Raw genomic sequence first — 22587 nt, 5'->3', positions numbered from 1 at the left:
GCCCATCAGGCTGGGTCAAAGGTGCTTGGTCTAGTAAATTAATACATGTGGAGACAGAGTTAGGAAAGGCTGGTTTGTTTTTCCCTTGACAGGTAGCTATTTTCCCCTCTCTGTGCTTTCCTGTTTTGGTCAGTATGAGCATGGAACAAATGTGGCAGTGAATGGATGCCAGGATAATTTTTCTGTCCTTTATTTCCTGCATGGTGTTGCTTCTTAACCTTCCTAGGAGAAGTCCAGGTGGCTAAACAGAATGGGAGGACAGTGCTGGAGGTGTAGGGACAGCAGCTTTGCTAAGGAGCCATAATGAGGAAGAGGAGAAGCCTCCAAGGAAGCATGGCACTTAACAAAGAAGGATTGTGTTAGGGTTGTGGGGTTGGCTGGGGAGCTGATGCCAGCTCTGAGCTGAGCGGCTTATAAGCCACTGGAGGCTTTGGGTGGGAAGGCTTGTACCGCGTAGGACTGAGAGAGGCTGTTTGATTGCTTTCCTAAAGCAATCCTTCCAGGTGCCAGCTCTGCTGCCACCTGTCTGTGTGAGCACACATTTGGGGATGACAGGTCTCTTGTGTCTGCTTTGCAGGAGTGGCTTCTCAAAAGAGCTTTTGTCTGGAGCAATTGCCCAGACAGATGGGCAAACCCATGTCAGTCTGCCCCTGTGTTTTCTTTCCCAAGAGCAATACTCAACCTCAGACTGGAGAGCCAGGCTCTGGCTGCCTGACCCAGGACACTTGCGGTCTTCTCAGAATAACACCATCCTCAGCATGAGCTTGGCAAGTGCCAAGGGAACTCATAGGAGGCAGGATGGATCTGTGAGCATTGTTTTCAGTTGCTTTCCCAACAGTATGCCTGCAGAGCCATCACCTGAAGCAGTGTTAGCAGTATTCAACTGGTATTGGCAAATTCAGAGATTGAAGCCACCCTGGCTGATTGCAGCCACCTCTGTAATTATCTGTTCGTGGCGAATGGCTGAGAGTGAGCCAAGATGGGTGGGAGGTGAGAGGAGCATCTCTGGTGACCTTCACTGGAGTCCACCAGGGCTATGCTGGCCACAACAGCGTGGCAAGACTAGTGACTTTGAGCTCCTGTGCTTGAAGGCAAACAGCCTGGGCTGGATGGCCCATAGGGAAGACCAGTAGGGCTAGGTGTGACCTCCCTCTCACCAAAGAGCAGAGAGACATGATGAGGTGGGACTGGAGAGGCAGATTCCTGGTGGCCCTGGCAGATCCCCATGCAGGGAGGTAGCCCTGGTCATGCACCTTACAGCACTGGGGTTGGCAAATGAGCAGGGCTCTGGGCAGGCATGCAGGCAAGCTGGCCACAAGCTCCTTGTGTCCTGGATGCTGGCACACCACCAGCAAGGTCCTGGGACACTGGCCCTGAGCCCACGGACACTGCCCACACCACAATTTCCCCTTTGTTTTTGGTGGTGGTGCATCCAGAGGCTGTAGCTGCATTTTCTACACCCACTGGGAGGATGTGGGATTTTCCTGGCTGTGAGGCAGAAGACGGCTGCGAAAAGCTGCAGCGAGAAGCTCTGCAGGCTGGGCCAGTGACTCAGCTGCTGGCGATGGGCAGGGTACGGCACAGACGGGCTCTTCCCTCTCAGACCGCGCAGAAGCCCAAGCCATGGTGCCTTTGCAAACCTTGATCCTTTTTTTTTTTCACCCTACTCTTAATTTTGCCACACAAGAGGTGAAGAAATTAATCTTGCCAGCAGGAGATACCCTAACTGGTTTGGAGAAACAAACACATGATTTTTATTTAAAAAATACTTCATTCCTTTCATCATAGTCATTTCGGCAGAAACACAGTCAGAAGTTGCTGTGTAGGAGTATGGATTTCTGGTAACAAGGCCACCTACACAAATCCACCGCAGGAAATAGGAAGCCCATACCTAAAGCCTTCATTGTCTAGGGCCCAATTTTGCAAAAGTGCTAAGCACCGCTTAGTCCCGCTGAAGGCAATGGGAATAGACGGTGCTGAGCCCTTCGCAGGAGGTGGTCAGGATTGAACCATCCTAGGTCTTAACTCGGTGACTCAGAGTATTGCATGGCATTTGATAGTCAGGAGAATTCTGAATCTTTGTGCAAAAATCCCCACGTAATAAATAATACCCTGTTGAATGCATCTATTGCATCTTGTTTGGGTACTAGGAAGAAAAAGAATACTTGTTTCGTCCCACTCCCCTTCTAAAAGCCGTTTCATTTCTAGGAAAAGCTCCTTTAATTTTGATAAACGAACATTTTCAACTCATATTTTCTCTTTGATTTGTAATATTACTATTTTTATAACTGTAAGCAATAATAAAATTGTTTTTTGCAGAAGGATGCGAAGCGTTTATTTCACCCAGGTAGTGACCTAGTTTAGCAGGATTTGACAAAGAATATTCATTCATTTCACACCAGGAACAGAGATAATATTCAAACGTGTCGGCCATTTTGTTCAATACTTCATTGGTTCCTAATACGAAGGAGGAGGCTGTAAAATATAGCCATGCAAGGGATATGTCTACCAAACACTAGTCTCAACTATGTTAATTTTCTGCTTAGAGAAAACAATTGTAGCTTTTGCACCTGTTTCACCTGTAACTTACAAAAACATAGGTCAGCTCTAGATGGGACTGTACCTCCACTGACACGGACTTTTTTCATCCAGAAAAAAAACCCTTTCGTTCTGTTTCTGCTAAATGCACCTCTTGTGCCGCAAGTAACAGGTGAGACTACTAGAACTGAGGAAGTAATTGAAAAAAAGAAAATCTTTGTTCGCTTACTGTGCTCATTTGGTAGAGTTTTAAGGAAAGCTGGTTTCTGTTTCCTCATGCAACTGATTAGCCATCAAGAATCGAGTAATTGAAAAAGAGCTTTGGCAATGGTAAGTGGCAGGGAGAAAAGCTTCAAAAATTATGGGCTTTATTATTTGATTTTAAACAGGACAGCCAGGCCTGCCTGCTTAGAGTTGCAGAGAGGCCTCAGCAGAAATCTGAAGTGGAATGAATAAAATAAATCCAGATGTTGAGTTTGGTGGATGCCTTTTTTTAAGATGAAAACAATAGTTCTGTGTGACCCATTTTGTTAGACCTCATCAATACGTGCGTCTCATACTAATTTAGTTAACTTGATGGGGAGGGAGAAAAACCCAACTTTGTTCAGTTCATGTACCTCCCTTTCCAAAAGGAGCTATTCTGCAGCAATCATCTTCGACCTCACATAATTGACTACATTGTGTGGGCTGATTTAAACAAAATATTCAGAAGATGTGTGGAAACTATGCTTCTGTGGATTTCTTCTTTGGCCGATCATGGCATAAGCTATCTAAAGAGGGAAAATCTGGACCTGCTACCTTAGCTTTTGTTTTAACATAGGGAACAGAGTCTTTTAAAAACTGAAATTGAGATTATCTGATACCATGTTTTTGGAAGTTGGTATAAATGTTGCTCTTCTTTAACTGAAATACTTTCTAGTGTTTATAAATCAGATCTGCAATGTTTGCAGTCAGTTTTTCCTTGATGTTTAGATCTTTTACAGGGAGTTCCCATGCCAGTTCCCACAGCCCGAGCTGGCCCAATGGGATTTTGACCCCAGGGAAATAAGGGCCGGGTTTCTGCTCCATGATAACTCTGCAGTACACAGATCCTATCCTATTTGGGACTAAAATGTTACAACAAATCCACCCTCTTTCCAAGCGAAGCTTCTAAACGTATGGTCGCGTTTGTACTTTTTGCATGTCAGAAGTATGTGGAAATCTAATAACAAGACTGCAGGATTTGTACGTGTGTGTACAGTAGGTGTGTGCATGCACATGCATCCAACGTGGGGGGAATCATAAATGCATGTGAAACAGTTACAACTGTGCCTAGAATTTTGCAAGTTTGCAGCTTGGGTTTGACAGCTTTGCTTTGTTCTCATTCACTGTGTCAAATCTCATTCAGACAAGCAAAAAAAGGACTCGAGCAATTTCAAGTTTAGTAATTAGTGGAAGTCAGAACTCCAAAGAGGTCAAGAGCTATAGTTTTAGGTCCCCAGCTCCACTCCAGTGGACCCTTGAAATCATCAAGGGCTGAGGCTCTTAAAGGTAGGCGCCACGTCGGTACCGTCTGGGATGGAGTCTGAACTGCTCATGCATGTCCTGCTGCACTGCATGGGAGCAGGTTTGCTATGAGCCAGCTCTGCGGGGCTCCTGACTCAGCAGAGAGATGTGGATCATCAACTTAAGACCCTGTTTCTCTCTGTACTGCTTAAGGAATTGGGCAAATATAAACTAGGTTTTGAAGCATCCAACTTTTCAGGTCCTCTGTCTTGCTCCACCCTAACTCCACACCTCTTCATCCCAGGCCCCCTGTATTTTTCTAGCAGTAGATGTGAGCTGTCAGTCAAGCTCTTGATACTCTGAGCTGCCTTTAAGTGAAGGCAGGTGTCCATCTATCATGCTTGTGACCTCTGGCCAGGCAGTTGCTGAAAACATATATCTTGGTCATGCTCCACCCCACAAGGCCATCGGAATAAGACCCATCCCGGTGCAGACAGCCTCCTGAAGGTCAACACACTCACCTTGGGGACAAGAGTCTAATTCTCAGATCCTTGTTCCTCTTGACTTGAAGCAAGGCCACAATTCCAGCTTTCCCACATCCCAAGGGAGAGCCACAAGTATCCTGCAGCGGGTCTGGCTCTGTCTGCTTGAAGTGGTTCCATTTGATAGCAACATTCCCAAAGAGAGAAAAAAACTCTACGGAGCAGTGGCCAGAGCACTCAGGGGGACTGTGCAAAAGGCAAGTTCAGCTTTCTGCTCCCCTGAGAGCGTGTCTTTAGTTATTGATACAGAGTGGGAGTTTCAGAAAGTGTGGTTTGGGGGTTTAGCTTTGAACAACCGACTAATAATTACAGCATTTTGCACTTGAGTTGTGTGAGAAGCCTTGTGTTGTGTTTTGTTTTGTTTTTTTTTTCAGAAAAAAAAATAATCCTGTATCCAACCACATATTTCAAGCCTGAGCTGGATGATGTTTGTTAGCCTACTTTCGATCATCATTAAAAGCCACAGAGGAGGGAAATAAGCATCACTCATCTTACACGTTAGTAACTGGATGCCCTCTAGCGAGACTGTCGCGCTCTCAGATCTATCAGTTCTTTATTCCCACATAAGAGAGAGAGAAAAGGCCTTTACACCTTTCCTTGATGTAAAAATTTAGGAGTGCATCCTCTAGATATGCAGAGTGTGCAATGTCCACTAAAAGCAGAATTTTATGCCTGCTCAGCAGAGATTTTCACAGAAACTTTGGGCTCTGGCGAGGGGGCAGCCCTAGCCTTCTGTTCGCTAGAGCAATTCAGAGAGGCGTGTGCCTTATCGCCTGGGCTACTGGCATATGGTATTGTTGTTTATGGTGACTGTCTGCTATTTGTATTGATATATGTGACAAAAAGGAAGCTATCTTTGCAGGATTATTCTCATAGGGTTTCTTTTCTCGAGTGTCGAGGATCATCCCAGCCTGTAGACCGAGCAGTTTGTTTGCTCTCCTGCACCAGGAGGCACGTGGGTTGTTCCTGCCTGGTCATTCGCGTGGAAGGATGTCTGAAGAACATCCCTGTCTGATTGTTTGCCCGATCTTTGTAAAATGTCCAGTTTCTGTTAGCATATGTAACCAGGTTTTTAAACAAAAATTGTGTTCTGAAGCATCTTGGGAGCAGTATTTTTCTCATTGTCGTTTGTTTTTATCCGCGTAAGGAAACAAAAATAATTTTCAAACAAATTGTAGCAGGGAAAATAAATCCTTAGTGAGCAGAGGGGCCACTGGCAACAATACCTGGATGCAGTCTCAATGGTCCTGATTTGGCTTTAACATGGTATTTTGGGAGAACGGCTGTCCACAAAAAATGCCCTACCTAAAGGCAATACATCATGCGGATATGCTGACAAAGATTGCCAAATGAACCAGCCAGCACACAGAAGAGATTTAAGTACTACGGTACTGTAGCATTTTTGTTGGGGCCACAGAAAGATTTAACCCGTGTCAGAAAAATGTGTTCTGCCAGCGTTGCCGCGTGTCAGATGTGGCAATGGTGAATTCTGGCCCAGAGCACTTTCTACTGCCCGAGTCTCTCAAAATCCACTTATGCTGTCCAGGGGTGTTTAAAAGCAGATGTGGTGTGGCAGTGTTTGATTTATGTGAACTCAGCGAGGAGGTTTCCAGGAAATTAATACGTAACATTTCAGATAGGTGGTGTGTCTTCACCAGGCAGTTTGCAGGATGCGAGAGGGGTTTTTCAAAACTGTAAATGACAATTTAAATATTTTAATATTAAATGCCTCATCAGTTTATTGGAATATTTGGGCTCTATTAGTAGGACATGTGAAAGTACATATGGGGTTTCTTCTGTTGCTTTCCCTCCATCTTCTTTTAAATACCAAGATTAGGTTTACCTGAAAAGATGCCATTATTTTTCTGCAATGATAGGAGTTGACCCTGTGCTCATTGCTCTGAAAACTAACTTGCGCCTGGAGAAGTGAGAGCGTAGCACTTGTTGCTATTTAACCGCACGAGCGCCTCAAGCAATGGAGGACACCTCCAGTCTTGTGCAATCACCTGTTCCGGGCCAGCCGGCTGTTTTACACACGCTCGGCACAGGTATAACTGCAAAACAGTGAATGGCCTTTAAGATCGCTGCCTTCATCCACTTTTCACTGTGATGTGGTGAGAAAGCGCAACAGGCCGGTGTCTCAATTGCCAGCTCAGATTACTTAAAACCTCTTTGCACACTAGATAGTCACCTTTTGTTTTGGTTTTGGTTTGTTTGGTTTGTTGTGTTTTTTTTCCCTCAAGCCAACTGACGATTTGCTTTACTGTGGGAGTGTGGGACCGTGCTGTGGGGCTGAGAGATGATAAAGAACTTGAAGTTGCCCAGGGAAAGATAACAGTGAAGGTTTAAAGTTGCCGTGCAATTGGCGTATTTTGGTATACATCTTGTTAAGCAATTTTTTTCTCTTGAACTATTTAATATTTTGTTACAATCACAGTACCTTTTCATTTAAAAACCTTTTCCATCGGAAGTCACTTGCAATGTCATGTCCCAAACAGCTATTGCCCTTGTCAATGCTTTGGTATTTATGTGCTTACCAAATACAAATTGCACTTCCACTTTCCTTTTTGTACAGTATCTGACTAGGACGAACACTCAAACCGAAAACCAGGCTTCGCTGATGTCTCGGAAGGATCTCAGCTGGATGCACGTATTGCAGCGTCTGATCTGCAGCCGAGGGGAATTGGCAAATGCCAGGTACGAAGCTAGCCTCCCTGTTGGTGTGAAGGGGAAGAGGGATGCCAAGGACGAGGTTCACAGCCACCTGCCTCCCCTGGCGCTGCCCAGGTCAGTCCGTAGGGAATGCTAGGTGGGCTTGGGACTGAAGCCTGCCCTCTGCAGCAGGTGCACTCACACTGATCACCGCTTGGGTTCAGGTGCCTCGAGGGGCGGGTCCCTTCACGCAAGGCAGCTGAGATCACTGCTTTGCCTCCTCTTTGGTGCAAAGAAGTTGAATCCAAGCCTCCTGGAAGTGCCCCAGCTCTGATTTTTGAGACTAGAGAGAATGAGAAGATGAGGAGAGGGATGCAAGCGATCTGTCTTCTCTGTTTAGGATAAGCTACTGGAGCAGGCACTAGAACAGAGCCCAGGAAAATGTCCGCTGGGTACCTTCCCCCTTCATTCACCCGAGTGACCTCCTCCAGCACAGCAAAAGGATGAAAACTCCTGAAGGGGCAGTTGAGCATCTGCTGCTCGCGCAAACCGAACTCTTGAGTTCTGCCATTCAGTCAGGCTCCTTCTCCTCCACTATGTTTAGAAATGGAAAAAGATAAAAATTCTAGAAGGGACAGGAAAGGGCACTGAAGATAATTCATGTGGAACCACACAGCCCTGCTGTGGGCTGCTGTCGGTATTGCTGTGCGAGTCGTCCTACTCAGCACGCGGCTGATGAGGGGGACAAGGCATCCCCAACTGCCACACGAACCGAAGCACAGTGAGACACTTGTTCTGTTACGTTAATGCTTGCAAGTTTCTTGCTAATTCAGCCGCTCGACATTCCAGACTTACGAGATGAATGGGCAAGCCAGAAGTAACACTTCACCGCTGTAGTGTGCATGGTAGGTATGATTGTGTGTCTTTTTCCTACCTTCGGAAGTCAGGTAATGGGATTAGAACAGGAAGAGTGAAGTGACATGCATCATAGGTAAACAGCAGTCATCGATCTCTTCCTGTGGCAGCATTAAAAAAAATGTACAGTCACTCTAATAGGCTCTGGGATTCCCCATAATCAACTAGAACTTCAAATTTCCCTTTCTGAGTACAAGTGGTTAGTACTAGAAACTTTTAATCAGCATAGTGGAAGAGGGAAAGGAATTACGAATGATATGAATTCATGTTCTCTCCCTCTTGAGGGGATATTTGTGAATAATGCATGAATCATCAAATAATGAAGAACAACTCTCTTTGAAAGAAAAGATATATGAAAGTGAAAATGTACTTGGCGAACCATTTAACACTTAAATTATTTTTAAAATCTAGTTTTCGTAGTAAGCACATCAAGAGTCCTTAACTTGCAAAACAGTTTTATTTCACACTTGTACAAAGTGAATAGACATTTTAAAACGCTTACAGTACTATAGGTTACATCTACTGCCACTGAATGTGTTAATAGGGGGCTTGACAGGTCTCTTGAGTCTTCCAGGGTCCTACACAATCCCTGCTCTCCCACAGGTTTAAGCCTACTTCTGTACAGGTTAGAGAGGGTCTATTTAGAGTTGTTCTGAGTCCAAACCTCAGAGGACTGGGGCAGAAATGTGCGAGGTCCGCATCCGCACACTGAGAAGAGGAGATGTAAATGAATGCTTTTCCTTTCCGCTCCTGAAACCAATTCTCCCCCTGCTGGGCCCTTACAGCTCATAAGAGCTGAAGCAGCTGTAATGAGGAGCTCATCCAGGGGCAGGCTCTTCCTTTCTTCTACAAACTTTGTTAGTGCTGCTAAGCAGCAGAAGCTGACTGAAGAAAAGAGGGATTTTAACAGGTACTGGTGAAACACTGTTCTTTCCCTCCTCTTTCCATTGAGCCCTTCTGACATTTTGCTACCTACTTGCCCCTTCACCGTGAGCAGTAACAAACTCTCCTTCAGGCACCTTATTAGGTGTAGGATTATACCATTTCCCTGCAGTTTTGAAGCTGATCATCTTATCAGGACCCAAAGATAAACCCTCCTGCAGAACCACGTAATCGGTTGTCATGCTGTGTGTCACTATTCTGTCACTGTAATACAGAAGGAAACGTGGCTGACAGTATATGCAAGAAATAGTCAAGAAAACGAAGCTACTCCTTAAAAAAAAAAAAAACCCCAAAAAAACCCCACACCCAAACCTGTGATGTCTGAAATGAATTTGGATTGCATGGATCTAAATAAATTTCAGTGCTCCACAGATGCCCAAGGTGAGCTACTTTTTCACTTCAGATGCGAGTCCCCCCTGCAAATTGACTATAAACACCCAAAGAGAAAATTTACCCTAGTGCACCATAGAAGTGAACTTTTTAGGTGCTTAAACCCTGGCATAACTAATGTCTGCAATGCCTTGGGAGCAGGAGCAATGGCACAAGATGTTCACTGGTTATACAATAAACTTTGATAATCCAAGCAGGTTACGTTCAAGTAAACGAGATTTCAGATGATCAGACAAACAGAAGAACATCTACTGATGGCACACGGCTGCGAATGAAATCTGGTTATCTACACTTGCTTCCCACTAGGCCCGAAAACAACTTGCCATAGGAAAAGAGTGTTTCATACAGTAATACAGACAGATATGCAGTTGGTTTTAGAGTCTTTCATGGAAATAAACAAAAGGAGACAAATACCCAAAAGATAACCTAAAAGCCTTAAAAGGGATAAAAATACTGTGCTTGTACATTCATTCTGTAGCCGTAGGAAAGTCAAAAGTGACCTTTCCCAGCAGCAGTGGGAACCCTCACATCAAGTGAAATGTCTTTCAGTTAAATGGTTGAAACACAGTGTTTTTTAGCCAAAATGGCAATCAATAAAATAGAGGGGAGGGGGAGGGACCCCCCCCTTGCAGGTCAGTTCATCCTTCCTTTCCACTTCTGTAGTATCTCATTTTAACAGTTGTGGGTACTGAAGCCCCCCTCCCCCAATTAACTTTGCTGAAAAAGAAGAATGAACCAAAAATCTGTCCTTCCAGGCTTTCTTTATATGGCAGAAAATACGCAGGAGACGCAAGCCCAGTTTTTAAGTCTTTTCCAGGTTATCTTTTGGAACAGCTCTAGAGCAAGGCAACAAATATTAATATAAGCTAGTTTTCTTCATGATTCTCAAAAATTCTTGCTCGCTTACTTCTCCATCTCCATCTCGATCAGCTTCATCAATCATTTCCTACAAAACATGTTGTACATTTGATCAGACACTGGACTCTTAAATCTTCCATTCATTAAAACAACAACAAATCAGAAGTGCTTCATGCCAAAATGTAACTATGTAGTTGATTGCTCGTTGTATTTCTGACCTCTCAGCCCTCTTTGTATAGGCAGAAATTCCCACCCAGTCCTTAGGAGCTACAGGGCTGGTCTGTGCCTGTTAGAAAAGCTCTGGCAAATCAGAATTTACCTGAAGTTCTTCATCTGTTAAATTTTCTCCCAGCTCCTTGGCAACCCTTTTCAAGTTTTTGAATGAAATTTTTCCTGTCCCATCATCATCAAATAATCTGAAAGCTTTCAAGATTTCTTCTTTGGAATCCTTTTCACTCTAAAACCAGAGTAAAACATGTTAATTAGAAGACACCTGCCACCGAGATATTCCTTTCCAGTATTTTTTTTATGCTGTCACAAGAATTTCTGTTAAAAATTCCTACCATTTTTTGCGTCATCATAGCCAAAAAGTCTTCAAAGTCAATGGTGCCACTTCCTTCTTTGTCAATATCTGCTATCATTTTCTTAATTTCTTCCTTCTTTGGCTCAAAGCCTAAAGCACGCATCGCAACCTGTGCCAAAAAGCAATTCTGTCAGGAGGCCACCAGTATTAATAGTGTCAGCAGCTGCGCTACAGCTTGTTTAATTTCCTCATCCAAAACTGTAATAACAACCCCCTACAATGAAAACATCTTTATCTCTTACCAGCTTGTTTCATCTTTCCAAACAGTAATAGCGTAAGTTTGATATTCTTAAGACTCCAGCCTATTTTCTCTTTAGATCCATGTCGAACATGAATATATTTCTGAAACTAGGAGAAACTGTTTGCTTCTGAATTATCTAAAGGTTCCAATCCACATAGCTCCCAAAGGGACTGCATTATCAAAATTCAGGGGAGGCTGGAGACCGGGGGTGTGATCTCGCTCCATTTGAAATTAAGGGCAGAATGCCCGTTAAGTTTGATGGGTGCAGAATTACATGTGGTTAACTTACACAGTCCAGTACACACGAGAGAGAAGAAATCCATGTGCATAGCTCTTGGCACTTCTGGCTAGGTGGTGGGGAGGGGGGAGCGGGAGAGTGATGCATGAGTGTCTCAGCCTCAGCAAAGAGTGACTGCTCTGCTAGGTGAGGAAGAGACAAGCAGACCTCCTCAGCCTTTCAGAGCACAAGCAACTGTAAGAACAGCTGTGGAGACTGTCGTACAAATGCTTAACAATAACGTTGTTTAAAACCAGGCTCTGGTATTTCACCAGCCTGGAACAACGATTTTGCTACTTTCTGTGTTTATGAGTAATTTCACAAGCCTGGTGTGCTGGATCACTACAGCATATTTAATTCAGAAACCGAAGTTTCAAGAACGTGTAACTAGAGGAAGATTTGAACTGTGAACATTCGTTCTTCCTATGTGCTCTAGTGGAAATCAATAGTTAATATTATGCAGAAATTTTCTCACTCAATGCTCTTCTACTGGAAAGTGCCAACTCACCAGAAACTTAACATTTAACTGAAGTGTATTTTCTGACCAGTTTCTTGTGATGGGACAACTGAAAATGTTCCATTTTGTCTTTCACTTTCTATTGTAAAATATCTATTATTTCAAATTAATTTTGAAAAAAGAAAAACATAGCATTAAATGGTTGATGCTAAAACATTTCAGTCCATTTTAAGAACTGTATTTTAACACTTACAATCTGTGTTCAGAGAACACTCTCTTTAAGCGAGCGTAAGTACTTCTAAATAAACCCTACAGCTTAAGTAACCCATGCTTCTAGGTTACATACACAGAAATGGAGGCAAGAGTGCGTGTATGTGAGAAGTCAAGGAGATAATTAAGATAAAAGGTTCACGCTTAAACATCAGGCACATAAAAACACAGAAAAGAATAATCTTCCCCCTTGTACCACTGTGTGTATGCATGTAGCATGTGCGCACACGCTACTTGAACCTTGAACTCAGATCTCTGTCTTGTTCTTTTTTAAATCAAAAACCAGGTAATTTTTCAATTATGTGTATGAGAATATGGTTGTATCTTTCCTGAATGTGCACAAAATCTGTGTGTTTAGTTCTGGGATGAAGGAAAGAAAAGATATTCTGATATTCATCCCTAAACAACAAAAATCCACTTTTCAGAAACAATGATCTTAGCCGGTCATGAAAAGTGAAATGCGCAATGTGTGTACCTAAACAGAAGAACTGCTTAGTTCCTCTGATGCTCAGATATTCAAAGCTATATGACCTACTATCTTTGTGTAGAGAAGCCTGTCTTCTCTGAAGTATCAGATCCTGAGCTTTTTGTAGTTAACCAAGTAGTACACCCCGAGTTCAGTCATGACAGCAAACCATTATTCTTGTTTGTACTCCAAAACTAGTTTAAAATAGTTGGGGCTGGCTGGACAAACAGGATAGGCAGCTACAATTTTGAGGTCAAAGATACTTCCATCCAAGAAAAAAAAGTTTAAAAGTTTGAAAACCTTCAGTTCTTTTATGTCAATGCTTCCAGATCCATCAGTATCAAACAAATCAAAAGCTTCTCTGATTTCCTGCTTTTGCTCTTCTGTAAGTTCAGGCTTCAAGCCACTCTTCTTCCGCTGGACTGTACTTAAGCCAGGTTTTCTGTAGTTGGATGCCTTCAGAAAGCAAAGGAGAGAAAAGATAAGAAATAGCCCACTCGAGGAAAATTCAAAACACAACTAAATTTTAAATAACAACAGTAAAGCTGTAGCAGAAGCAAGAGACACTTTACTGCAAGTGGTAGACATGGTCTCTATGCTCATTTTCTTATGTTATTCTAAAAAGAAAACAAGCTGAAGACTTTGTTAGGGGGAATACACATTTGGGCTTCATGTGTACTGTTTTAAACAGAAAGATCATCAATTAAAGGAGTAATGCCAGAAAAACAGGCAGGCAGTCTGCAAATGACCACTCCACTGAGGTGACTAAGACCCTCTGCACCTCTGGCCGGTTGCTTTGATGTGTCAGGAGTTGGTTTCACCTGGAAAACGTGAATAAATCATCCTTGCCACTAAAAAGGCTGGTCTTGACTGTAAGCAGGGCTCAAATTCAGCACTGAAATGGGATGTCTGAGAGCATCGGCTCTGTCGGAGCAGAGTTTAAAGGGAGCTGCGTAGCTCTAGCCTGCTTGTCCACCAACTAGCTGTGCTGCCAGGTAACATGACGCTGTGGTAACAGTGAGATCAGCGCAAGATCTGTCCCATAAGGAGAACTAATCTGCTTGTGCTGAGCTGGTGTGTCGTTATCCAGGATGCTTCCGAGTCCTCTCCTGCTTCTGGCGTAAGCTAGTGCAGTACAGCACGTTTCTCCCCCACCACCCGCCTAGAGAGCAGGAAAGATGTTTTCCTGGAGTACAGGTTTTCTTCTAAACCAGCAGCAGACAGATTTTAGTCCTGAATCTGCACAGATTCATGGAAGGCAGGGCAGTCCCTCCCACCCCCACCTTTAACTGGTTGGGCTTTATGAAAGTAAATAAAACAAATACTGAGAAAGGAATTTGTTTTGTAGCTACTGCTGAGCAATCTCTTACCTCTGCTGAATTGTTACCATTTTTTGGCTGGGATCTCTCTTCTAAATATGTAACGCGTAACACAGAAGATTCCATTTTGTTGTTACTGAAAATGGAATTTCATTTTTTTAACATGATTTGTCCCTCCAGGTTGGATCGCAAACCAACTTGCCTGCCACACCTCTGACTTTCCCCTGCTATTAACGCAGGCATCAGACTTCTTTTACTCTTGACATTCTGCTCTGGGAGAAACCCACGTGAGACCTTTTCCTGGCTATAAATGACTGAAAAACCTCTAACACGCTACCTGAACTGCTTTTCTTGCATCCTGTATATACACCTACGAATCTAGCGAAAACGTTGAAGATCCCGAGGAGCAGCGTGTGCGTTGCTTCCTGTTTTATTTCTTTCAAAACCGAGTTGTGCAAATCCATGTTCAGCCTCTTCATCTGGCCTGGCCAGTGCCGCTTACATGTGCCACACGGGACCCGAGGAAGGGGAGGGTGTCGGTAAGCTCTGCCAAGACCAACCAGGCGTATCTCCTCGGGGTACCCCCGCACCCTGGAAGCAGGGGACGTATTTTGCGGTTCTGGGGGTTTTATCGGGAGGAAAACTCTATTTTTTCGTAGTGCCAAGTTTTTAAGGGGCAGAAAGGGGGGATTCCCTGTCCCTTTCCGGCCGGGGTGTTGGATTCCGCGTTGGGCGAGGAAACCAAGCGGCAGCGCGGCCTTGGCAGCCCCGCGCCAGCTCCCCACAGCCCGTCGGGCCCAACGCCCGCCCGCCCAGGGCCGGAGCAAGGCACGGTGCTCCGGGGCACGGCCGGGACCCTGCACCAGCCGCTCCGCGGGGGGCGGCGAAGGGAGGGAGGGGGAGCCCGGGGGCAGGGGACGGACGGACGGACGGACGGACGCTCACCATCTGGCCGGGGACGCCGCTCCGGCTGGGGACGGCGCGCAGGGCCCCGCCGCTCCCAACGGCCCGGCCCGCCTCACCTCAGGGAGGCGAGAGCACCCGCCGCCGCACGCAACGGACACGGGCCTGTCCAATGAGCGAGCCCGACGTACCGGGGAGCCCGCCCCTTTGCCTTTTCGCCGGGCCAATGGCGCCTGGCGGGCTTGTGATGTCGGGGGGAGGGTGGGTACAAACAAGCGGTGGCGTCGCCCCGGCAACGGGGCCCGGTGGCGGTTGGTGGCGGCGCGCGGCGTTGTTGTCCCACCTCAGCTCACCTCAGCCCGGCCCAGCCGCGGGCAGCGGAGGGAAACACGGCCGAATCGGTGAGGAACCGGCAGCAAACCGCTGTGGGGCCGGCCCTCCCGCCGGCAGGAAGCGGCCCGGCCGCCAGCAGGCCTCAGCAGGGCAGCTCCGGGCTGCCCTCCGCCTCCCGGGCTCCTGGCGGGCTGCCCTCCGCTGCCCAGGGCTGTCCCCAGCCTCCTGGCGGGCTGCCCTCTGCCTCCCCGCTTGTTTGCCACTTCCAGGCTGCGAGTGACGCGAGGCTGGTTCACCACGGCCCTTGGGTTCGGCTCCGCTAATCGAGGAAGCTCTTCCTCTTCCTACATTAGTAGCAATAGCGCTGGCTCTTAGGTAGAGCAGGTAAGTCGTAACAGGTACCTGAACACGTAGTTGCAAGTAGAACATTTTCTAACCGTTTCTCGTTTGTTGTGCACCGGTGCTGCCACAAGGGAAAGCGTGCGCATGCATGCCTGCAAGACTCTTTTAACCAACCTTTCACAGAAATGCATTAATTTGGAAAACCAATCTAAAATTTTGTTGTGTTAGTTTAGCCTTCATGTTGAGGTGCTGTAAGGGAAAGTGAGTAGTGTTTGGCATACCTCTTGTATCCCAGATTTTTTCACTTGAAAACCTACAACCTATGCGTGTAAACATAAAATGAACGTAAAGCTGTTTTATTTTGCTTGCAGAGACAGGTGATGAGGCAGGTGGCAGTAGGTCAGCCTGCAAGTGAGCTCAGCAGAAGCCATCTGCGGTTGGTGTCTCACGCGTGGCTGTCCTTTACTACCCGTTCTTCAGGATGCCTCCTTCTCTTTGCTGACCTCTCTTGTGTTTGACTCTAAAATGTAATTCCACTCGACCCTTTACCTTTTCCACCTCAGAGTGGATGGAGAAAGAGGTAAAAGGTCAGGGGATGGGGGGGATGAAAAGTTGAATTTTGGGTCTGCTGTTTATCTGTTCCTACAACATAGGATAGCATGATAGTTTTGCCAAAATAACATGCATAAGACAAAAGGGGGGGGGGGAAGTATCACAAATTCATAAATCACACGTGCCAGAGGCGGTGCAAACAATGAAATAAAACCATTCTTTTCCTGCAAGTGCCTGCCCTGCCTTCATCTGGTTTTGCAGCCAAGCACTGGGTCCATTTGGTTCAGGTTTAAGGATCTGCAGGAGTACAGGCTGGTGTCCAAAATGACAATACAGTTTTAAAGTATGAGTTTAAGCTGAAAGCAAGGGGCACATTTTTCAACTTAAATTTCAGAGAAAATTTTTGCTAAGCAACTTGTAGTTGGCTGCGTTGAGGTTTGGTGAAAGTGCGTTGACTTGATAGAAGGTGCTACACTATAATTAATCTGTCTTATAACCAGTCGTGGTTTCACTCACGTTTGTTGAAATAAAAATGCCATTCCAAGAAGACAGTGGCTCATATTGCTGAGCTGAGCCCTCATTTGGGAGTGACTGGGGAGTAAGATGTTTGCTGTACTGGAAAATGGAAACCCCTTTCTCACCAGTCCTTCTGTAGTTGCCTCCCGTCCAAAGAGCGGCACAGTCTTCTGCCGAGAACTACGTGCCAAGGACCAAGGTAGTCAGAGAGCGATACTTGGCCTTTCAGCGTAGCTAATTTAGCTTATTCCTAAATTTTATGAAGAGAACCACAAATTGGTTATTTGTTCTTTCTATCAAAACAAGCAGGTTGAGAAGTGACCACTCCTAGTTGAGAGCGGCTTGAATTCAGAAAGGATGATCTCAAAAAACAAAAAAAACCAAAAAACCCAAACAAACACACACCCCCAACCCCAACAAAAAGACCAACAACACCCCCACCCCCCCACCCCAAAAAAAACCACACAAAAAAACCCCAAACCAAAATTACTGTTGTAGTAAATCCTTAAGAGAAATCAGATGGAATGAGTTTGGGGGGAAGTGGGGGAAAACATGTTTCGTACTGAAATATTTCATATTCATACATGATTACTATTTAATCACATCCATTTTTTTGCTTGTTTCAAAACAAGCTACCTGTGATATTAAGCTAAGGATTTCAGTTAAGAAAAAAGAGGCTTTTTTATTATTACTGCTGCAAGTACTGATATGGATACGTAGCATGGCTAGGCCATGGTCACAAGAGATTGCCAAGAAAAATGTCTAGAAAAACCTGTAAGCAGGTTGAATGGCGGTTGTCAGATGCGCACTGCCAGTGTAGTTTTAACGTCAAAAGTACTTGCTTATCTGAGAGCCCTTTTCTTAAATTATTGACTATGGCTAGCTGTAGACTAAAATAATTTCTTGGTTAATGATTCTTTTGGTGCTTCAAGATGTATCTAGTAGTTGAAGGGAAATTCTGTTGTCAGTTTGGGCAAGAGTAGAACTTCAGGTCTGTCAGCATATAAAGGTTATTTCCAACAGCCTTCTCTGCGCTTTAAATTCACACGTTATCTTAGTTCAATATTCAGACGGACTTTCACTGAGTGGGGAGAAAAGAGTTTATTGGATTTGGAATAGCTGTGACATTTAGGGAGATGAAACAAATTGTTTGAATCTGAACATAAAAAATACATGGCTAAGGCTTCTTAATTCTTGGTGTGTATGCTTTTTCATTTAAAAAAAGAAAGAAAAAAAAAAAAGGAAGCTTTAGTTTAATCCATGTGGTCTGCCACAGGAGTGTGGTGTGGAAGGGATTTCAAGGGAAAGAAGACTTATTTTTGGCATGTTAAAACTGAGTAGTAGGTCAAAACTTTAAAGTCTTGGCAGTTTGCTTTGTGAGGTATAAAGAAGTGGCATTCCTTTCCATGCACATTTAATGAAGTAGTGGCACGTGCTAAATGCAATAAATAGAATTGGAATAAATAAGTTTGACTATGTTTTTCCAGATTTAAGGATAAAGTTAGTGGTATAGATATCAGTACCAAGATGCATCTGTACAGAGCTCTTTGATTTTGCATGTAATTGTCCACTCTGCTCAAAGGAGCTGTTGCTCTAAGTAAGGCAAATAACTGAAATTCCAGATAGCCAGTCAGAAGTGATAGGTTTATAGAATCTGTACTGCTTCACATTTAAGAAGTCACTGGAATTACCAGCACTGTACTATTCACCAGCAAGAAGAAATTCCATGGTGTTTTAGCAGTGCACTGTTTCGGCAGCTAGGTGCATCGCGAGCTCATAATAAGTGCCCAGGGTGAAGACCCGTTCTCCACAGACAGCCTCACAGGAGAGCTGTGGTCAACATTACGTTGTTAATTTCATTTTTCGGTGATATATGCTTTGGAGCGCTGTGAGGATGGGGCAATAAGTTTGTGTTCTGTTCACAGATGCTGCCTGCTGCCCATGGCTTTCAGGGATGTGAACGCAAGAAGACATATTGGACTTCAGCAACTCGCATCCTTGGCGTTAGCTGGAAGAACGTTATTGGGGCCGATGAAATCATGCAAATTCATTGTGGATGAAAGCACCAGCCAAAGCACATTGATTTGTTCTGCTGTTAGACTTATTGAAAGTTTGGATTTGACTAGTGCTGCCGGGCAGCTTCTTAATGAAACCATTCAAGCACAAAACAAGGAGTTTAAGACTGGGATGAGTACCCTGTTGTTTCTCACTGGTGCATGGAGCAATGCCGTGCTGGAGTGCCTCCAGCAGAATGTTCCTGTTTCAGCAATAGTATCTGTGATGTCTGAGGGGTTGAACTCTTGCTGTGAGAGGGTCCAGTGTCTTCAAATATCAATACATGATGTAAATAAAGAGCTATGTTCTAGCGGCGTTAGGCCAAATGCTTTTAAAAGCGAAACTTGCCAAATTGGGCATGACAGTCTTCTAAATCCTCAGTGTTTCCTGTATTTGCAGAAAGATATTTCTGCACCAGAAGAAGTCATTCCAATAATTTCTTGTTCCTATCAAGAAGATGATTGTAATTTTAACAAGTGCCTGGCTTCACCTCTGGCCGGCTGTGGTTCAATAGCTTCTCTTGTCAAGCCAGTGGGTGACAAAAATACTTCTGTGATTTCTGGAAGTGGTGTTATTGCATCCAGCTGTAACAAACCAAAGTTAACCCACAGCAGATACTTCAGCACTCTAGGAAAAAGCCATTTTTCAAGTCAGCAAGGTCATTTTCAGGGACACCTTTCAGGGCAATCAGCAGATCCATGTGAGTGTTACGGCTTAGGGCACCTGGCAATGACTCTGAGCCACGGAAATGAGGCTAGCGTGAAACTGCTACAAAGCATTGTTGCGTATCAACAACAGAGAGCAGAACGCAGTGGCTCTTCCCAGTTTAATATTGCAGAAATTGTGACATGCTGTTTACTGGGCCTGCCTGAAAGCTATTCTTGTGTCTCCCAAGGCTTTGTTACATTAGTATCACCAGAACAAGCCAAAGTTATCCAACGCTTTGAAGGCAAACCCCTTCGGATTTTGCTCATGGATGGTGACCTAACTGAACAATATCGTCACTTAGGTTTTACTAGACCGTGCAATGTAAGGACCGTATTGGAGCATCGTAGCCTACAGGAAGGCAGAGCAGGGGACTTGTGGCTCAGCAGTATGTTAGATATTCTGATAAGCTTTGAAGTAGACATGGTTTTGGTCAAAGGAAATGTGTGCGCAAACTTAATGGAAAGATGCATAGCAAACAGTATATTGGTAGTCGGTTCTGTGACTCGGGACGTGTTGTGTGCCTTTGGGGAGGTCACCAACGCCCAGCCAGTGACATACCTCACCCAGCTGAATGCTGCTTGTGTGGGGAGCGGGGCCCAAGTGGAGCTGTGGAAGGCCTGTGACGGGCGTGCAATGGATCTGGGTGAGCTTGTGCCAGTCAGGATAAAAGCGCACGAAATTCCCCTGCTCACGGCTGTGCTTACCACTACTGTAGCTTCAAAGATGCAGCTTGTTGAAGACCGCTTCTGGACTTTAGTGTATCGACTCCATCATGCTTTAATCGACGAGAAGGTTTTTCTTGGTGGTGGTGCAGTGGAGCTCTTGTGCCTTAGTCACATTCAGATGCTTGCAGAACAGCCTTTGCAGCCAGCAAATAAAGATGCTGTGAGAGAGTTTCACAGTCCTTGGCTGGCAGCATCTGTGACGGAGTGTAAATCGGTTGTGCTCCAAGCATTAGCAAGCGGCTGGAAGCAGTATCTTTCAGTGGTTATGTGTAACACTGCACAAGCTGCATCGGAGTTGGAAGCGCATGCCTCAGTTGATCATCACCTCAAAAAAGCAGCTGACTGTGGCTCTCCCTCAGCATATATATTGCAAGAGTTTAGAAGAGGTCATCTGCTCAGGGATGGTTCTGGTCCCTTTGCTGACCACAGAGCGGGTTTAAGAGTTTATGATAACGTGACAGCCAAGACAGAAGCATGGCGGAGAGCTCTGGACTTGGTGCTACTAGTGCTTCAAACAGATGCCGAAATTATCACAGGTCGCAAAAGGAATCAGCTATTGAACCCACATCTGTCGAATGAATTTATGTTTTTATAGGACTTGCAGGCTTTATTTATACGTCTACGAGTCAGTGGAAGAAGTCCAGGTGCAACCTACGTTTCTTTGTAGTTTACAAAGCAAACATTTAGATGTGGTTGTGACTTGAGAGCGTAGCAGTCGAAACCAGCATGTGAGACAGTCACCAGGTAGATATAATTTCCCATTTCTAGAAACAGGAGTTAAATAGCAAACCAAAATCACTTGTGGCTTACCTCTAACCCCAGCCATGCATTTCTAACTAATTATGTTGTCTGTAGGGATAGATTAATCCAGTCAAACTGAGTTCTCTAATCATCTTTAGCGGAGCAGATGTGCGGTTCTTCTTTTCATTGTGATGAGCACTGGGCAGGTGGGTACATGTCAAGTCCAGTTGGGGAAGAGTTTGATACCTTGGATATGCTTTTGTTCTGAACACGTGCAGTCTGTATAAGGTATTTGGACTTGTGTTCTGTACATTATTCTTGTTTAATGTCTTTTAATGTCTTCTAAAGAAGGGTAGGGGTCTCTTACGTAACATTGGCATACTTGTGTTAAATGAAAAAATATATGTAACAATTTTTAGTTAGTGTCTTGCTCTTAATTTCTGTACATTGCAAATGTAAGAGTTAAACTTGCAGTAATTTATGAGTGTTACAGTTTATGCTGTGAGTTTGTATTGGTATATCCTACTTTTGCACATTTATATGGGCCATATATCTCCAAAATCAAATATATACCCTTTGGAATGTCTCTTGTTTTGACATAAATTCAGGATGAATCCTCCCTTTTGGTACTATAGAATGGTTGTATCTCTACACAAAGTTTTCTTTTACATTGCAAGTTGGATTTTTAGATTATTTCCTTTGGGCCCTTTCAGTTATCCTTGCAGAGAGGAAATTGTTGTTGTATGTTTTAGCTATTGGCTAAAAATTAAAAAGAATCTATCATGATGATTGAAGCAAGGCATTTTTACTGTCCTTCAGTGCTTAAAATTCAAAAGCAGAGCCATGGAGAACTGGCACTTTGTTGCAAGAAAGAGGTGTGTAACTATGGAGATTTTTTTTTTTTTGTGAAATTGGAATTCTGAATCACAAAGTTAAACGTCTCATCAGTGCGGTGAAAACAGAATGGAAAAAGAATGGAAATGGTAATACCAAAGCAGATTCTTCCTTTTAGGGGCTTTCTCATTAAATGCTAGTGGCCGACAGTGCTCGGGTTAGGCACTGACTCGTGATTGCTGGTGCTGGTGGCAGACAGTCCTTCTGTGGTGAAAGCTGAGAATTGGGGTGGGCTGAAGTGTGTTCTCTGAGTCGTGACTCAGTGGAAAGGCAGACAAAAACTGAGTGGTTATTTTACTGTTAGAGCCCTCACTGCAACTTATCTACTATTTTAAGTGGATGTTTTTTCTTCTGGACTTAATACCCTTGCGGTACCTTCCCACTGCAGAAGACATCTTAGAGAAGAGCCATCGGCTGCCTCAAACCCCCGTGACCACTGGCAGTCCCCCAGCTGACTTCTCCTGAGCCTTCACACAGTTCTCTGCCTCTGTTCCCTCTTGGAGTTGCTCCTTCCTCCTGGGAAGGCCCTTCCCCTCTACCTGTGCACTTCACGGTGCCTAATTCTGGAGGGCTTGAGTTAATGAAAAGGAAAGACAGTTCCTAAAATGTCTTCCCGTGGTGCCAACACTTCGACGTTATATCCCATTATAATTGTCAGTAGATGTTTGACAGTATCTGATATTTTCTACCTCCCTCATGTTTTCCAAATTTCTTTGCTTCCTTTGATAGCTTCACCTCCATAACACATAACTTCATAACCTAAACTGCGTTCTGCTAAAAGTAGCAAGTTTTGAGACTTGCTGACAGCTTTTGGGTCTCCATGACTAGGAATTCCCCAGAGAGGTGAGGTAGGCTACTGAGGTTCTAAATTAACCTTAAGCAT

General features: G+C 44.5%; 2 protein-coding genes across 2 annotated transcripts; one reads left to right on the top strand and one right to left on the bottom strand.

Moving 5' to 3' along the window:
- Window positions 1-8570: 8570 nt before the first annotated feature.
- On the bottom strand, window positions 8571-15007 carry LOC104053708 (uncharacterized). The gene is made up of 5 exons (XM_064450503.1): window positions 14881-15007; window positions 12917-13072; window positions 10886-11014; window positions 10642-10779; window positions 8571-10410 (listed from the first exon to the last, which is right to left on the bottom strand). Exons 1-5 carry the CDS (start codon window positions 14881-14883, stop codon window positions 10321-10323), a joined length of 516 nt encoding a protein of 171 aa, XP_064306573.1. The 5' UTR covers window positions 14884-15007; the 3' UTR covers window positions 8571-10320.
- A 79-nt stretch (window positions 15008-15086) lies between these two features.
- BBS12 (Bardet-Biedl syndrome 12) lies at window positions 15087-22344 on the top strand. Its single transcript, XM_064450501.1, has 2 exons — window positions 15087-15555; window positions 18507-22344. Exon 2 carries the CDS (start codon window positions 18523-18525, stop codon window positions 20662-20664), a length of 2142 nt encoding a protein of 713 aa, XP_064306571.1. The 5' UTR covers window positions 15087-15555; window positions 18507-18522; the 3' UTR covers window positions 20665-22344.
- The last annotated feature ends 243 nt before the right edge of the window (window positions 22345-22587 follow it).

This window comes from Phalacrocorax carbo, chromosome 4 (genome assembly GCF_963921805.1).
Source record: "Phalacrocorax carbo chromosome 4, bPhaCar2.1, whole genome shotgun sequence".
NCBI classification, from domain to species: Eukaryota; Metazoa; Chordata; class Aves; order Suliformes; family Phalacrocoracidae; genus Phalacrocorax; species Phalacrocorax carbo.
The sequence above is the reverse complement of the archived record's forward strand: the minus strand, read 5'-3'. Positions and strand labels throughout refer to the sequence as shown.

Bases quoted from the DNA above. Each gene is read 5' to 3' on its own strand.
- LOC104053708 (XM_064450503.1), bottom strand. The intron at 10,780-10,885 runs GTAGGAATTTTT...CTCTGGTTTTAG, and splicing joins CTATGATGACGCAAAAAATG to AGTGAAAAGGATTCCAAAGA. The intron at 10,411-10,641 runs GTAAATTCTGAT...CATGTTTTGTAG, and splicing joins TAACAGATGAAGAACTTCAG to GAAATGATTGATGAAGCTGA.
- BBS12 (XM_064450501.1), top strand. From the start codon at position 18,523: ATGGCTTTCAGGGATGTGAACGCAAGAAGACATATTGGACTTCAGCAA.